The sequence below is a fragment of the Hemibagrus wyckioides genome, linkage group LG21, assembly GCF_019097595.1.
Source record: "Hemibagrus wyckioides isolate EC202008001 linkage group LG21, SWU_Hwy_1.0, whole genome shotgun sequence".
In the NCBI taxonomy this organism is placed as follows: Eukaryota; Metazoa; Chordata; class Actinopteri; order Siluriformes; family Bagridae; genus Hemibagrus; species Hemibagrus wyckioides.
In genome coordinates this window covers 9,642,023-9,660,716 of record NC_080730.1, presented here as the reverse complement: position 1 = coordinate 9,660,716, position 18,694 = coordinate 9,642,023, and the positions used below count along the sequence as shown (strand labels likewise).

The 18,694-nt window shown below is 37.6% G+C and overlaps 1 protein-coding gene across 1 annotated transcript in view; it reads left to right on the top strand.

Moving 5' to 3' along the window:
• The first annotated feature begins 7,324 nt into the window (after positions 1 to 7,324).
• Positions 7,325 to 18,694, top strand: part of slc6a11b (solute carrier family 6 member 11b) — a 31,627-nt gene continuing 20,257 nt past the window's right edge. Inside the window, exons 1-7 of the mRNA XM_058373755.1 lie at positions 7,325 to 7,680; positions 8,003 to 8,209; positions 9,930 to 10,064; positions 10,652 to 10,792; positions 11,873 to 11,954; positions 12,907 to 13,039; positions 15,973 to 16,107. Coding sequence (XP_058229738.1) covers positions 8,017 to 8,209; positions 9,930 to 10,064; positions 10,652 to 10,792; positions 11,873 to 11,954; positions 12,907 to 13,039; positions 15,973 to 16,107 — 819 coding nt within the window. The 5' untranslated portion in view covers positions 7,325 to 7,680; positions 8,003 to 8,016. The remainder of the gene's footprint in view (positions 7,681 to 8,002; positions 8,210 to 9,929; positions 10,065 to 10,651; positions 10,793 to 11,872; positions 11,955 to 12,906; positions 13,040 to 15,972; positions 16,108 to 18,694) is intronic.

Sequence of the window (18,694 nt, the reverse complement as noted above, 5' to 3'; positions counted from 1 at the left end):
GAACAGTTCAGTAGTACTACATAAACTATTCCAGCTAGAGGCATACAGATATGACATGGTTGTTTTATTCTGAACATTACTAACCCTGAAGTAAGATCTATAAATATACTGGAATGTATTATAAATAGTAATGATCCGCCTTACTGAGACTAATTAGGTGTTGATTATTGCGTGAATAACCTTCACCTTATCCAGGACGCTGCGGGACAGCTGATGTCCTGATGCCACCTACCGAGCTCAAGCTGTTCCTATCTTACCTCACACTGCACACAGAGAAATGGACAGACTCATTTCCGCTTTTTTTTCTTCAACCTTCTATCTATCCATTCATCGACCCTTCCATTCACCTATCCATCTGTCATTTTTGTTCCTCCCTCTCTTACGTAACTCTCTACACACAAGACGATGTATTATTCAAGCGTTTTTCCTTTTGCTTTTTTCTATCTATCTATCTATCTATCTATCTATCTATCTATCTATCTATCTATCTATCTATCTATCTATCTATCTATCTATCTATCTATCTATCTATCTATCTGTCTGTCTGTCTGTCTGTCTGTCTATCTATCAATATGTTTGTCTATCTATCTATCTATCTATCTATCTATCTATCTATCTGATTTCCTTCATTTTTATCCATCTGTTCTTATATTAATTCATCAGTTCATGCACATTTCACCTCACCTGTATATCAGACAATAAATTAAGAAATGAATCTCCTCCATTTTATTTTTTTTCTTTGTTTTATTTTCCACCCAGTCACTATGGCTCTGTGATCACACCACTACTAATCTTTCTAACCTAATCAGTTATTCTTTACTTTCTTACCACAACACTGTGGAATTCTCGAATCAGGATTGTGTCAGAATTGGTCAGATTTTGTGAAATCATTGAAATCACAGGTTTATAGTAATGAACTCATTCTAACAGGTTTCTTAAAAAAATATAGCACAAGCAATCATATAATTCCACATAAGCCAATCATAACTGTGGTAATATTCAGTATAACCGCACAACCGTGAGTGTGATATTGCTTTTACACAACAGTTCTAAAAATCTACAGAAGTAATAAATATTGAGTAAGATAAGTAAGATAAGATAAGTAACAATGTTTTGTTTATTTTTGCTCTGCTAGTGGAAATAGATATGTAAAAAAAAAAAAATATATATATATATATATATATATATATATATATATATATATCACACTCCCTTTATAGCATGTTGGCTAGCTGGTTGGCTAGAACACGTTGATTTGTACATGATCATTAAATCATCCAATAAAATTGGTGTCTCTTCTTACTTATTTTATTCATCTGAGGGGCATTAGTATTCTAAATGCTGTTGCTAACACTACTGTAATAACCAGTATCAAACTAGGAAGTGGAAGTTTAGAATATGTGGTGAATACAGATGAGTGAAGTGATACCCATGGTGAGGTTATACTAAATATAAACACTCCTGGAAAACTGCTTGACCAATCAAATTGGTTGACAGGAAATGTTGTATAAAGCACTTTTGTAAGTGGTAAAATAAATGAACACTTGCTGAAAGTCTCTCTCTTCTCTCTGAAAGCTTTCTCGCGGTCTGATTTGGAGTTATTGTGATGACATTTGTGATTTTTGGCCTTTAGCTAATCATCTGACCATGACTGGCCCATTGGACTGCTGCTGGTTGGTATCCTCTAACCTGGCACTATGTGCTGAAAATCCAACCTCCAAATAAGATCTGATCATCAGTTAAGTTAATTAGACTTTATTTGTCACATATACATTATATCACATCCTTGGAGGGTTGGGGTAAGAGTGCAGGGTCAGCCATGTTGCAGCGCCCTTGGAGCAGAAGAGGTTGGGGGCCTTGCTTAAGGGCCCGACAATGGCAGATTGAACCCTGATCTTCTGATCAACATCCCAGATACTTACTCGCCTTAGTCACCTCAGGCTTGCTCACTTGGGATAACATCTAGGACTGTTTGTCTGTTTATGTTTGTTGTTTCTTATGTAAAACTGCTTTGAGACAATGCTCTTTGTTAAAAGCGCTATACAAATAAAATTGATTTGAATTGAATTGAATTAACCACTTGAGCCACCACCATCCGTTGTAATGGTATGAAAGATCACACAATCATTCAGCTTGAGGAATATAGTGATATCTGTATTGTAACGAAAAGGCTGTTATGATACTGCTGTCATATTTGGACAGTGAATGTAAGGTGTTCATTTGTACAATCAACTAAGTGTAGCTTATAATATGGTATATTTAAATATCCCAGTACCGTTAACTACAGATGACAGGATTTTGATTGCTGTCACACATTTTCCCACAGAGATTTTATTTTGTGCTTTGCATTTTACTTTCCCTTACACACAGTAATTGCAGGACATCGCACATGACAATGTGTCAGTCTGCAGTAATGGAATTGAGAACAGGGACATGCTGGATGCTACCAATGTGTCCTGGGAAAGGAATGGTGCAAAAACAGCACAGATTTGCCATAATCATATTCGAGATATTCAATAACCCTTACTCTCACACTTTGAGGGTTGTAATTTTATTCTCAGTAATGAAGTACTTACTGAACTGTTACATTTGCAAACAGTTTGTTTTAAATAAAATAAAATAAAATATTTATGTTCCTGTTACAGAACCTCTGACAATATAAAATGATTCATATATTTATATGGGTGGTATTTATAGTGGCATTAGCCTGAGCAGAAACATCAACATCAATGCAATTAAGGTGCTATTTGACTAAATATACTAGCTATATTATACTGTATATGGACAGAGATGCATTTAAATTGATTCTATAATATTGTTGAAATCCATTTTAGCTTGGAAATGACCTCAGAGATGACCTCTGACCTCTGTGTAATGTTCAAGTTCAGCTTAAAGGCACCAGACAACATTGATTAAAATCACAACGTGTATAGGTGCATTTATATAACTATATATATATATATATATATATATATATATATATATATATATATATATATATATATATATATATAATATTGTCCTTCAATTATGTGTTTTTTTGTTTCTAGAGTTTTAAGGAAATTTAAAAAAAGGATTTTCTGATTTTTTTCAATGAAGATATGCTTGTGCTTGGTCAATAAGTAGAAAGGTTTCTTTCTTCTTTGGTGTTTTTTTTTTTTCTCCCACCACTAAAGTGTGTGCCATTACTTTTCCATTCTATCTTCTTCTTTTCTCCTAATTGCCTCATGCAATGCTGAGGAGAATAGATAAACACAAGGGCTAGTTATTCTCCTCCCTATACTTCGCATTGCCATAGAAACATAGTGTTTGTATTGCCTGACCTTGTTTTCATCCTTGTCCCTTGCAGTGTCTTTAAGGAGCTTTTTTGCATGCTTAGCAAGGGGCCACCTTTAACACGTCAGTCCACAGTGATATGTGTGTTTGCTTGGAGTTACGCTGTGGAGGGGAAGAGTGTGAAATATTTGACCTCAGTTCCAACCGATAGATAGGGGTTTGTTGGGATTTTTGTGGGTGAGTATGATAGGATTTTCTCTGAGCAGTGTGTGTTTTTTTTTTATATAAAGAATACACTAAGCAATCAATGTAGATACAAAAGCCTAATCACACACATACACTTAAGTTATAATTAATATATAATTGATGATTCAATAAATATTAGATGATAGACAAAAGGTTATGGTGACAAAATGGTTTATTTGATGCTGTAGTGTGTCTTACCAGTGTTGTAAATGTTGTAAAGGATTCTGGAGCAAAAAAAATAAATAAATAAAATGGCAGTACTTCTGATTTTGGTGAAAAATGACTAGAAAAAAAGAGATTAGATAAGTGAGAGAACTGATATCCAGCTGGATAAAACAACACAGTATTGGACAAGATGTTTTGCAAAATTAGCAAGTAGCTGCGTTTTGGGTTCGGGTTCAATTGTTCCGAGATCAGCATTCAATAGCAATGTTTATCTGCAGTCTAATAATCCATTCAGAATCAGACTGATAGCTCAATTGGAGCAAAAATCATGATGAAAGCAGAACATGGCAGCTCCAAAAAAACATCCCCGTATTGCAAAATCGGATGGGGTGTCATCTGCTTAATATCTAAATGCAGAATGATGTTGCAATCTGGAGAGCATTTCGCTTCAACCTTTCTATAACTCTTGCCTAGTGAACAGAATTATAGGACTGGTGCATGTTACGGCGCCTTAAATTAAGACAAAATAAGCTGGCCATATGCTGCCTTCCAAATTGTATTTTGTTTTAAGTGTCCATGTGAGGAATAAAAGTGTCAATGACAGGATGTGATCTGATAGGAAAATGAGCAATGATAAGATAGTGGGATGTGAGCTAGGGCAAAACGGAGTTACTGTCACCACAATTGATTATTTCTCCATAACAACATGTAAAAAAGTGTTTGATTCCTCTTTTATACCACATCAATTTGTCAATGATTAAACATTCTTGATTTATTAATAAACACACATAATACTTTTTTAGACATTTATAGTTACCATTAATGTTGTGGAATACCTGTAAAATAACTCCGAAGACTCCTTAAATTAAACTAAACACCTAAATTACACATCTTATTATTATAATAATATCATATATTATTCTGTTGAATATATCCGTAGAACATGTGGTGTATCCGTCCATTTTTATTATTTTTTTTTTTTTATCACAATCTAGTATATTATTATTATAATGAATGATTATCAGCTCATGGCTTGTCTAAACTGGTACACAGCCTAAATAGTCTGTGAGTCGAAAACATTTTGGGACACTACCTGTCACAGGCTCATGGGACTTGTGCCACTGAAAACTAGGCTAGTCACCAAAGCAAACAAATATGTCTAGGGTTTGAGCACAAGACTGCTCCTGCTCCTTTACTGCGTAAGCAGTGCGTTGTATACTGTATGTGTGCAAGAAGCGTGAAAATGCCTCTCACTGGGGAACTGGAGCTGCATGTGTGAGAGTGGTTCGGAGAGCTGAATTCACAGAGTACTTCCTGAAGGATGTGTCATTTTTATGAAAATCTGTTATGTTTATTTGTTTTGCTATTCAGAGCTGCTCATACACACAAGACTTTAATACGTACAAGCTTATTCTCCATACGCATATCAGCACTTCACTGTCAGATGATATCAGAATCATAAGAAAGCAACGCAACAGAGGACAGCTTGGTAGGGAAATAAAGTGATGTCCTTGTATCCTAGCAACCTCTTCAACTTCGTCTCCAGTCTCTCTGATGTGATAGCATTAATTCCTTTCAGACTCACATACTCTGGTCAAGCAGAAAATAAAGACCTTTTTACTTGTTTTTGGTGTTTAGTTTTTAGAAAAAGACTATGTGTGTATAATTAATTGCACATATACATATTTAATCTATAGCTATAAAATCCATAATGGCTAACAACTTTATACTTCCATGCTTTTTGCATGGATGTATAGTTCAGGACTACTTTTTTGTTTGTTTGTGTGCATGGTTTGACTTTCAGAAAGAATGTGAGTATAATTATGCGTATGTGTCTGAACATACTTTTCTATTATCTGGAAGTGTTATGATCGTGTTGTTTCGTTATTACCTGCTTTTTAAACATATTTTTTTCATCTGCATAAAACTCATACTAGGAGACTCATGTTCAGCAGCCCAAGTGCACATATCACCCTGGTTGCACTCCACTGAGCGCAGTATTTGCCAGCATCTTTGGTGGCCACTCTCTGTATGCGGTGTCCTACTTCTTTTGCGTTCAAATGACGAATGACCCTTAACTGAATGCTGTATAGTGACCAGGTCAGTCTTTTCCATAGAACAGTGAACACTTAGGGAACTCCCAGTTTCCTGCAATCCATGTAATTCTTCTTGCTGAGAGACGAGTCGCTACTTGAAGCTGGTTGTTATCCAGTTAGTGGTCTGTTTCAGAATGAGGACAAGGCTGTGAGAAATAAAGCAACTCATTGTGATAATACATAATCAGCTTCTGCCACATTAGACGAATAAAATGATCTTATCATGATAAGAAACTGTTAATATTGAGAGAAGCCAAGCAGTAAATTAAAATATAAGTGTTAAATATGTTTTATATCCTTAGAGATTTTTGGTTCTGTGATTTATTTCTGCATGTTGATTTAGTTCATACTATCTTCATTGTTATGATGATCTGCAGTGTCCCATCCTGGGTGTCTTCCTGCCTAACACACAATGTTCCCAGGCTAGGCTTCAGCTCCCCTACCCTAACCAGGATGAAGTGGTTACTGAAGATGAATGAATGAAGGAATGATTTTTTTTTTATATTATGACCACATTTCAGTACTGCTAAATCTCAGCATACGTGGTTGCTAACGCTAAGTCAGCCTTTATTTTTGTTTTGTAGATTTGAATAAGTAATCACATTGACAGTGCATGAATAATCATGCACTTGTACCTGAATTAATACTTACTTAAATATGAACTAATGATGATTTAAGACATGTACTATTGAAGAACCTAAACCACAACATGGGTCTTGTGCATAAATAATAAACAAGTACGAATGTGTGTATTAGTTAATGTGTTATTTAACTCGTCGGAGTGAACTAAATCAAACATGCTCTATAAGAAAGAATATGAATTAAACATTTATCATATTAAATTGTTTATATGATTTTCTCTATGCAGCCGCGTACACAAACATCGGAAGCACTGGATTACTTTCATCATTTACACTGATCCTTCTTATCCAGTGTAGAAAGACCAATAATTTATTCTGGAAGCATTTTGCATAATTTTTCATCCATTTCTCTTCAAATCCCACGAGTACGTTTGATTAACGTTTACCCCTACATGTTAGTTACCTAACAAACTTGTACTTAATTTCTACTTCAGGTGGTCATTATTCACGCATGAATTAGTTAAGGTGAACTCTTCGTAAGTTTGTGATTAGTACATTCATCATTACACATCTCAATAAATTCAGCTATTAGTGCATGATTATTCATGTCACTGTTATTGTAAAGTGTCTTCACTGAGTATTGGCACTGGAGATGTTGAAAACTATTTGGTTGATGCTTGCAGACTTTCTGACAGATGGTACAAGACTCCAGACTGCAAAATGTTTCCATTTTGAATTTCTATTTAAAAGCCTCTCTTTTACTCCCTATGCAAGCATAAATAAATTGATTATTCCATAATATTCTTTGCACTCATTGAGTGAGTCCTCTCAATAAATGTTAAGGCATATGGAGGGGGGGCATTTAATTGATGCTTGAATGTGGATAAAAACCACCTGCTTGACACAGTGTCCCAAATTTCACCCCAAATGTCATAGCTAAAAGCAAAACCCCCTGCAGCTAGTGCACAGACTGCAGTGTGTGGCCAGAGTAAGTGTGAGCTAAATGAGAGTGGTGGTGTTAAGGAGGATGCGAGTCCCGTTCCCACATGGCTCTTTTCCAACGAGAGACGTTTTGAGATCAGACACAGGAACCGGAGCTGAGCAACAGCAAGAACAGCAAATCCGTCCATCTTTCGGCAACAAACCCAGCCGAGATCTTTCTACACACACCCCGTCTCCCACCACACAGATTTAGACCTTTATTCCTATTTATCCTTCTTTTATTCTTGCATAAGGGACTTGAATTGAGCCTTTTGGGGCTGAGAGTGATAACAGGTGATCAGCCAAGAAAGGATTTACTGCACGACCTTATATTGGTGAGTAAAACATCTACCACGGATTCAGCTCCATCCCTCAGTTTTGTTATTATTATTTGCAATCAGAGATAAATGCATGCACTGTGTTGGCTCTATAGTATTATAGTCACACACTGGTTAATCAAATGTGCGTCTTTGATGCGCTTTTGCGCCCCGTGTGTGAGTGCGTGCGTGTGTGTGCAAGTGTGGGTGTGTGTTTGTGTGCACGCGCGCGTGTGTATGTGCGTCTGAGTTTCGTCGCGAGACATTTCGGAGTCGGGTCCGGTTTTCTCCTCGCATGCTCCGGCTCGGACCCACCGCTTTACCCGCTTTTCGCTCGCAGGCTGTTGGGAGGTGATGACAGCCGACAAGCCCGTGCCCATGGTGAACGGGAGGCACGCGGAAGACGCCGAGGCTCCGCACGCGAGCCCCGTGCACGAGCGCGGCCAGTGGGGCAGTAAGGTGGAGTTCGTGCTCTCGGTGGCCGGAGAGATCATCGGCCTCGGCAACGTATGGAGGTTCCCATATCTCTGTTACAAGAACGGAGGAGGTGAGACGCTCGAGCCCGTCCATTCATCATCGTTTCAGCGAATATATTAAAGCCCAGATAAATGCATTGATATACAAACCAACACCTACTACTACTACTACTACTGCTACTGCTAGTAGTAGAATTAAAGTGCTGAAATAATGTCTACACTGTCTAATCAACTCTTAATCATGACATCTTTGGAGGGGTAAATGATTCCACGTGGAACCTTTTTCAAGATTTTTTTTTTTTTTGACCAATTTCAAGCACAGGTGATTTTTGTTGACCAATCTGAGGTCTGGATAAACATTCAGAAATTCAGCATATAGTCAGCTTTAACATACTTTGTGGTGTAAAAAAACATTACTCCTGGGAGCTGCTGCTGAAGAGGTTATAGACAGATCATACAACCCTTTTCAATAATATACTTTGTGGAGAGTTTTAGAAATGTATCCGTCTGGATGCACGTCTGCACTAGTGCTTTGGCAACAGCAACAGCTCCATGGTAAATTGGTTTAAATTGGAATTGTAGTCGAAATTAAAACCCAGAATGACAAAAAAAAAAGTTCATTTTTTAGGAGAAAACCTGAACACCTAGACAGATGCATCTTAAAAACAGCAAAGTCATCACTTTAACTCGAAAAAGGTTGATCAGCTCTGTTATCCAGGCTTGGATCAAACTAGGGAAAAAGCATCCAAGATATCCACAGCAACACCTACAGACCCAACGCTGCTCTTCATAAAGAGTTTCCATGAATCTTTACTGAAACCAAGCAGATGTTATTATTGGGTTTCCAAATTTAGCTTCCCTCTAGCATGAATACACTGCGAAACAGTGTTCAGTAACACATCCAATAAGTTGTACAAAGATTACGAAAATAAAGCTAACACTGTTCTCAAACCATGTGATTTGTTTCAAATTGTTGTTACGAAATGATCACACAGCTTTCCCAGTGCAAAACTATTATTTGCGCTCTTGGCACGAAGGGTGCCTGCGTACTAATGGTTCAATATTTTCTCGGTTCAACTTTTTTTGTTAACAGAGTTGTTGAGTTCCACACAGAACATTTGGGATTCCTTAAGAAAGAAAGCGCGAAATATATTTTGGAAGCACAATTGTCTAAAACTGTAACATTAGAAAGTACTTTGCTATCCTACTAATATAAATAAACATTGCTAGCATGAGAAAGGCTAAGTTCTCAACTGCTAGGTAGCGTTATTCAAGGTGAATAAAAACATCAGCATGCTAACCTGAAATGAAAATATCTGCTAAGTAGCAGCTTTAGTACTAGTGTCATTAGTTGTAGCATACTAGGTTAAATCCAACTAATTGATTTAGGTTTTAAAATGGTTGTCACTACAGTAGTTTTTGTGCTGTGTAGCCTAATTTTGGCACATTTTTGTGTCTTATTAATACTCCTTCAATAAACTTTAAGTTAAATGACATGAAACCTATGCTTCTCTTGGTTATCTCATATAACGAATCGTATAAACAAGAACAGAATTTATTCATTCATTTGAAAATGATGAGTTTACATTCTATCATAGTGACTGAAAAACCAAAGTCGTCGTCCTTATGATGGAGAAAATCTTCCCACTCAAAGGAAAGATAATGCTTGTTGGTGCTTTTAGCTAGCCGTGATGAAATGACGCAGATGCTACGACTCTCTCGGTGTTTGTTTACAGTGTGAACGCAGGAAATCTCTCTGTGGCGGAATAAAAACTCTGGTCTGTTTTCCAGGTGCTTTCTTTGTGCCTTATGTCATCTTCTTCGTGTGCTGCGGTATTCCCGTGTTCTTCCTGGAGACAGCACTAGGCCAGTTTACCAGCGAAGGAGGAATCACATGCTGGAGGAAAGTCTGTCCACTTTTTGAGGGTGGGTAAATGTTAAAATATAAAAATTCAACATTACGGAATTTATGCCAATAAATTCACAGCAGAAACAGTGACAGTATTTAACAGCATTAATATTCGAGGAGAGGGATTAAAATATGTGACAGTTATATTGTATATTACGTAAGTTTAATACATGTCAATAATGTGTACACTCACAATGCTGAATGGTTCATGATTAGCGCCCCCTAGAGCCCTACAGTGTCTCTGGTGGTTATTCAAAATAACTTAATTCAGACCGTATCACTGTCTCATTGGTGTGATTTTGGCAAAACTGATGCGCCTGAAAACTTAACCGGAAATCGTCCAGTTATATCACATGTAATAAATGGCCACGATTTCACTTAATACCAAATAGGGACGTGATGTACCATGATAAAGACACACTATTAGTTTTATATGACCCTTTATATTTTGATAATGTACATAAAAAAAAATTATTTCTTTATTATATAAGAAGCGAAGGTTTGTGAGATCAGCGTTTCTGATAAATTACATAAGCAAAAAGGAAGTTAAGATCTAATAGAGTCTCACAGTATGATCTATATTATATCTTTCTTTCTTTTTAAGGTATTGGTTATGCAACTCAGGTCATCGAGGCGCATCTGAACGTGTACTATGTGGTTATTTTGGCATGGGCAATCTTCTACCTGTTTAACTGCTTCACCACTGAGCTGCCCTGGGCCTCCTGCGGTCATTACTGGAACACAGGTCTGTTCATCTTTTCATCAAACTTCAGGAGTCTTATTACGGCAGACTAATTGATCTTCCACAAAATTTTCAGAGATAGGAATTCTAATAAGCCAAAACAATGTAATTGTTTAGAATTATGAAATCATGAATCATTTTGATAAGTGAATTGATTTATCAGTATTTTTTTTTTAAATAAAAAGCCTAATCTGGCAATCCTGCATTTAACTGTACTGTCTGTTGCTCCTCCCACACCCTGAGCATGGGGCAGCGTGATTCCTGCCCAATGGGACTCTACTAGCACTTGTAGCATTTCCCATTTTAACCACTAGGTGAAGTAATAATTCTCCATCCGATTAAAATTTGTAACTCGTAACTTCGGACCTCTGAATAGGAAGCAACTTAAAAGAACACCCTTTCAATTCGTAAATTCAGGACGGTCGATTCAACCCAAGTGATGTCTTTCTCACAGCTTTAACTGTAAACAAAGTAGAGCCTCTTAACTTTAAATGAGTTATTCTGTGTCTACAAATATTAGCTTTAGATCAATCACCATAGAGACATATTCACTTGTTAAATCTATAATATGTAGTTCACTGTATTTGTTGTTAACCCATGGGGGCATCCATGGCTTTTCCTACTTTGTAGCTCATCCTGAAATTTGAGCGCATGACCTTACAGTTACTAGCATGAAGCCTTAAATGCTAAGCTACATTACTGAGTTTAAAGTAAACATTTCATCTTGCTGGATATTATTTACTCAGCAATCCGACTGTGCCTAAGTAGATTTGGATGTTTGAGATATATTTTTTTAATGGAAATATTGATGGAATTAATCCTGGTTCCCCTGACTTGGTTCTCCTGTTTCTGTGCACCATCTAAAAACTTGTCAGCTATGCCAAATTGCCTCTAGGTATGAATGTGTGTGGACATAGTGCTCTGTAATATACTGGCATCCCATCCTAGGTAAATTCTCTCCTTGTGCCCAGTGTATTCCAGCCCTGACAAGGATAAAGTGGTTGCTGAAGAGTGACTGACTGAGTAAATGAATGAAAGAATGAATGAATTAAACTTATTTTTTCTTTATTTAATTTTTTTTAGAAAACTGTGTGGATTTCAACAATGCCAGTGTGGCAAACCTCAGCAACCCCTATGCCACCTCACCAGTTATGGAGTTTTGGGAGTAAGTATAACTGTTGCTGTATTTATTTGTAAATCTTTGACAGATGATTGGCTACCTGCCTTGTCACAGAATTAGCAATTTAATATCGAAACCGTATACGTACATTATATTGGTTTGTGAATAATGTAAACTTACGAAAAGACTCCTGCTGTTTAAATGAGAGTTTCTTAGGTCGGACTCTAGTTTAACAAGAGTCTGTAGAGATTTCATTGAGAGACTAGTTTTAAGACTCCGAGTGACTTCCACTTACGATCTGTCTGGTGTCATCAACATAAAAGCCAAGGAAGTCACAAAGCACAGCGATGCTCACTCTTGCCAGACAGCTTTTGGCACGACACATCCATGGAGCAATTGGGCCACCGCTTACTATTCCACAGAACTGCGTAACCTTTTTCACTGATAATTTGTCATTCTTTACGCATTGCTGTTGTGAACAAGTATCAAAAGGGCACTCGCACAGCTAGAAATGGTATGGACACAAATTTGGCACAGAATGTTTTCTGTATGTTAGCCAAAAGCCCGGCCTTAGCAGTCAGATCGTTCTTACGACTCAGACCTTGGATCTCATCCAGGAACATGTCAGAGATGATTAATGGCAGAAGGACAGAGAGCCTGAGACAGGATTGCGGGCTTTTATACATCAAACGTGCACACCTTCGAAACTGAAACTACGAGTACAAATTTCACACGTCAGTTTCAGACTCGACTTCAGGGTCATGAAGGTGATATAATCAGAGCTTGTTTAATCAGTGTAAAATGATGTGGTCTGGGTTCAATTCAGATCAAATTTAGGGAACACGTTAAAACGTCGCCCTTGATCTGTGACTAAATGAACTTGTCCGTTCCACTTCTGTGCAACATGGTGAATGATAAACTGGAAAGATGAACTAATATAAACTTCCTCTTATAAAATGACCATGTTTTCACAGTGAAATTTTTTTTTTTTGTTCAGGCGTCGTGTCCTCAGTATATCCGGTGGAATCGAGCAGGTTGGGAAGCTGCGCTGGGAACTCGCTCTGTGCCTAGCAGTGGCTTGGGTCATATGTTATTTCTGCATATGGAAAGGTCCTAAATCAACTGGAAAGGTAAAATCTAGAGTTATTTTTTTAGTAAGTAAGTATTTAAGTTTTGGTATGGAATTATGTATACATGTGAAAAACAACACACAATAATATATATACGTATATATGCTCCCCTAAGCTATATATAACTGCATCTCACAATGATAAGACCAAAATTGTACAAAATTGATGGAGCACATACTGTACATTAGAATAGTTTGGAGTATCTGTTCCTGTAGTTTTGCCTTTGCTTGGAAGTATGTGTGTGTTTGTGTAAGGATGGGAGAAAGAAAGGATGAAGGAATATTGAATTTTACTGAATTACGTCCAGCTCTATTTTCTTTCCTTGCATATGTAAATATTGGTGTATTCAGTCTAGAGTTCTAAACATTTTGATTAAAGAGAGATGGCTACTGTTGATTTTGATCTAAAACTTTTGGAAATCTTAAAACCTCATCTGCATGAAGGTCTTCGAAAGGCCACACAGCATTTCAGCTGTCAAGAACTACTGACTATCCTCTGACTGACTATTGACTTAATTTTAGATGGTCAAAGAAAGGTTTTAAAAAAAAATAAAAGGAATCAAGAAGAACTCAAATGTAACATGATGTAAAAAAAAAAAAATCATGCAATTGAATAATTTCTATTACAAAGATGTTTATGAAATAAATGTATATCTAGAATTTTTTTTTCATGGTAGAAAGGTACAAGTCTGGTCTTCTGTTGTCTTCATCGTGTACTCAAGTCCAATGAGGACTTTCATCCTGAGATGCTAGCTTTCCTCTCGATGCGATTCGCTTAGCGGTCTTTAAGAACACCGAACAGGCTCAATGAGCCAGAAAGAAGAAAAGGAAAAGGGATGTGTGTGAGGGGGGAGAGAAAGTTGTGAGAGGGTTGTGTGGGGAAAAACAAATGGGTTCACATTGTACAGGTCCCGGAGAAAAGAACTCGGCAGCGAGGCCCTGTATCTCTTGAAGTAGCTTTTGTTTGGCCATGAAGTAACAGGGAAGAATGTCCCTTCACGGCGAGGCTTTAGTGGCCAGGCCAAGATTGATTTCTGTATTCACTGATGGAAAGTAGAGCGTTCATGAGGAGCATGCAGAGTTCCTCAGCTCGCCTCTTCCCTTCTGTGAGGAATTATGGCGGCTACTGAGGCACTTTTCCCTCCTGTTTGAACGCTAAACACAGCAGAGCATTCAGGGCTATTGCTAGGCTGCTCACCACAGGCCTTTTGTGGCCGTGTGTGATTCTCACATAAGCCGGCAGTAGATTTATGGCATGGGGCTGACCTGTGAATCCGAGGGTTTAAACGTTCACCCGGTGAGAGCTGGGAGAAAGTCAGCATGCTTCCGAGACTCATGGCGAGTAGGAGCATTGTTTGTTGAAACCATGCACTTGCCAAACAGAGGATTCTCTTACTGTGGTGCCCACAGTTTGGTATATGTAATCATAGTGTTAGACTAATTGAAAAGTATTATACAAAATTAGGGATCTTGGAAGCTCTCATCATGAGGGATTTAAATATGCTAAGGTGACAATCTCGCAGCTTTTTGTTTCTTGTCCCACGCTCAACAACTCCTGTTGTTGTTTTTAATCCGGTGCAGGTGAGAAAACTCAGACTCGCACTTCAATTAATTGTGTCTCGAAATAAACAGAAGAGTCAATTGTTTTTGCACAAAAGATCCTTAACAAGTGAACAAGAATTGGCTATAAGCGAACATACGTAATCAGCCGTGATTACATAACCATGTGAACAGGATACCTGTTAATCCCCGTAAAGTCACGCTTGTTGTCCTGTAAATGTAACCTTAAGTACAGTAAATGACTGAGGTCAAAGTGAAGGCATTGGCAATTGTACTTTGCTTTGCCACACATTTTCCCACACTGCCAACACATCCCGGTTGGGCTCCTTCTGGAGGGAAACAGGGCAGAAAGCTTTTGTGTCCAAACCCTGTCTTGTCCTTGCATGGACTTGACTGAACGCCAGAAGGACAAGAACCTAGTGCCACCCCCCAAGTGCGGTTTTGTTCATGGAGCTGAAAGAACTTCAATATGCTGGAACTCATTTCTATGGACCTTGAATAGGTTTCTGCAAAAAAAAAAAAGAAGCCACCCAAACTAAGAAACCTCTAAAGTATATCTGAGAGCAAGCCGTGGCCTGATGTTCTGCCATGACTTGTACGTTGGAGTGAAGAATCAAAATCCACTTGTATCTCGTGCGACAAATCTCTTTCCATTATTGTTGGAGACTTGATAATGGTTTAGACTGTGAACATCGTGTTGACAAATCACAAACCGGTAGCCTCTTGGGTATTCTATTTTTGTCCTTTTTTGTGAGAGAGACATGGTGCTAAGTGCTGCTTTCCATCAAAACCTCTGGCGCAGAGCTGAACCTTGTCCTTTCCCCTGAGAATCAGTCTTTCAGCCGGCTCTCAATTAAGCTTTTGAGAGCCAAACCTGCCTGCTTGGCATGCTTCAGAGCATTCCTTAACCCCTTCTCACCATCTCAAGAGTGTTGCTCCCACCACTCATCCCCTCTCATTCACTCCAACACCATTCACTTACTCTTGGTGGAGTAGTGAAAGAAAACCTCCTCCTGTATTCATTTTTCCTTGTGTCATCCTTGCTTTTGCTCATTAAGTGTCTACAGTTTTCAGACAATATGCTTGATGAAAAAAGCACCTAGGAGTAGCATGGATTCTGTGCTAGTTTATGCTAATTAAAATTAGCCTGGTGCTGGTTTAACTGGTCAACACGTATTGCTAAACTAGTTGCTAGACAACCAAAATCCTTTGGTCTCAGTGGTACAACTAGCATGATGGTACAACTATCTGGCAATCAGCACACATTAGCTTTTTTTTTCTAAAATTGTTTCTACAAGTATTGACTCTACGTTGGATGACGTCTTTAGTGAATATTCAGCTTCCTAACCTTTACAAATACTATTCATCCTGCAGGTGGTATACGTCACTGCAACCTTCCCTTATTTCATGTTGGTGATCCTGCTCATTCGAGGGATCACACTTCCTGGTGCAGCAGATGGAATCAAGTTCTACCTTTACCCTGACATCTCTCGGCTCTCAGACCCCCAGGTATCACAGTTTCCCCTTTGTTCCAGATGAAAACAGTGTTAGTTTATAGAGACATTGCTTACAAAGTCCAAGAGGTACTCTAACAGCTAATTACTAGGTCCTTTGACTTTGACCTGCTTGCATAGAATATTAACTTTTTAATAACTTATTGACTTTTTCCTCCACGTTTATTTGATGCAGCAGATCTAAAGTTTCCCTCGAATTAGACACCAAAATATAATGTGTCATTCCTCACTCACTCATACAAAATTCTTTATATTTTCTAATCTTTTCTGCATAATACATTTTCCGTTAAATACTGAATTATAAATTAGGGTTTAAACAATGATATTAGTGATATTTAACAGCGGTCAAACTGGACCTACAGAGTAAATTCCCAGCTAAAGAGTTTGAAAATCTCAGCATCATGTTACAGTCAGTGCTAGCATGATTTGCAGTTACTGCTGCCATGTCAGCTTTAAGGAAGAATTCAGGGTTTGGTGTGGATTTATTTTTCTTTGGCTTACCAAAAATGTTTCAGAAGTTTATATTATAGTAAATGATGTATTTCTATTATGTGTTATCAATTGTCTGAAAAAAACCAAAACAATAGATATTAATGCATAAGCTTGGGCAGTGATAGATTAGCGGTTAAGGTCTGATGTTCAAGTCCCAGCACTGCCGAGCTGCTTCTGTTCTGCCCTTAAGCAAAGACCTTAAATGCTAATCTAAATTTGATAGATGTAAGTCACTCTGGATGTACTGTAAATGTTTTTAAACTAAAAGCATAAGCCATGATTCTTCAGCTGATGTGTTTTGTTTCTGTGAAGATTCTCAGTCATGCATGTGCAGTTAACTGGAATTTGAGTCATGTCAACTGGACTTCTTTCTAGTTAGATCAATTCGATCGATCTAGAAAGAAGTCCAGAGAAGTTGTTTGACAGTTTGGTAATTTTCTGAAGTTTTACCTGTCAGGTAGGGTTAGTATGTGGTCAGCATTCTGTGGATATTCTTGGAGGCATAAATGGAAAAAGTAAAGCTTTATAGCATATCTGATGATGATGTGATGATGTTAACAAATGATCACGCTTGGTGTTCTGCACCTGATTTTGTTTGATGTCCATGGAACATCCGGGTTTAGTACATTTTATCTCAGAATTTGATAGAAACCTATGTTTATATCAGGAATATGTAGTAATTAAAGATATGGTAACACAATCTGTTGTGGTAAAAGGCATGAAATGTCATCATATACAAGTTTAAACATGAAAATGTGATATTTGACACTTTTTTTTAAAGGACAATCTTTTGAGCTGTAGAAATCTCAGGATTGTGTACTGTATGGGCCAATTAATATAAAGTAATATCTGGCTAATGTTGAAATGAAGGATTAATGCCATATTTTTGTGCAAGCTAGGGTTGTTAACGTTAATGTGTCACATTTGTGATAACCAGTGTTCAGTTCAGTTCAGTTAGGGAGGTACCATTAAAAAAATCTGATTAAGATTCAGAAGTGAAAGTGGAGTGAGTGAGTGAGTGAGTGAGTGAGGAGGATGTGTAAGGATTGGGAAGTTGAGAGAAAAGCAGGGTGAAACAGCTAGGCTAATAAAGGACTGCTGTTTGGCTGGGAGAGCCTCCGACACCAATGTTTAATTAGCTTTCAGCGTGTACAATAAGTAGTCTGTTCCCACTCTGTGCGCTTGTTGTATATCACCCACACTGCCCAGTGATCTGCACCCAAGGGTCTCCTTTTGTTTCCTAATTTCTTTCAGCTATCACATACAAGATGTAATATTTCATGGTGGAGCAGAGCAGGGAAAAATAATATGACAAAATGAAAACACTGTGCTGAACAGGATATTAGATAAAGAAGAAATTGCATACTGCTACAACGTGGTACAGAATAAAAAAGAGGCCATTTAGTCTAGTTAGCAGAAACTATTCTAGCTCGCGCAACTACATTTGCATTTTCATTGGCTAACACTCCAATCCAGAGTGACTTATTATTGAGAGACAATGCAAATAAAGACTAATCTTTGATCTTGCACAAGGGCCCAACAGTGGCAGCTTGGCAATGCTAGTATTTGACCTTCCAGCCTTCCAATTTAGTAGCCCTTTAGCGTTCAACATACTATCTATTTTAATTTTGGGGACTTCCAAGAGAAACAAAACATGATAATCATCATGATTTAAGATGATTTTCTTAAAAAGGACAGCAGCTTAAGCTCTATTAGTCTCCTTATAGTCAACCTGCCTCTTTATACCTAAACATTGTTCATTATTTTAAGAAAATGCCTTTAATGATATTTTAAAAAAGGCTTAAACATTGTTCATCATTTCAATCAACCGTTTAATAAATAAAACCAAAGCCTAAAATATTAATTAAAATTATAATAATATGGGACAAAGAAATAGACTCTAAGATATCCTGTAGCCATTGTCTGTTTCAGTTCTTGTGCTAAGCTTGTCGAAACTCTGTGCATGCTCCTGACATTTTTGGAAATGCATGAAATGTGCATGAGCCAAAATCCATTAGCCACTTGCAAATGTCTCTTTTGATTCTTAGCACATCAGCTACATCATTCATTTTGCATTACTGTTAGGACAC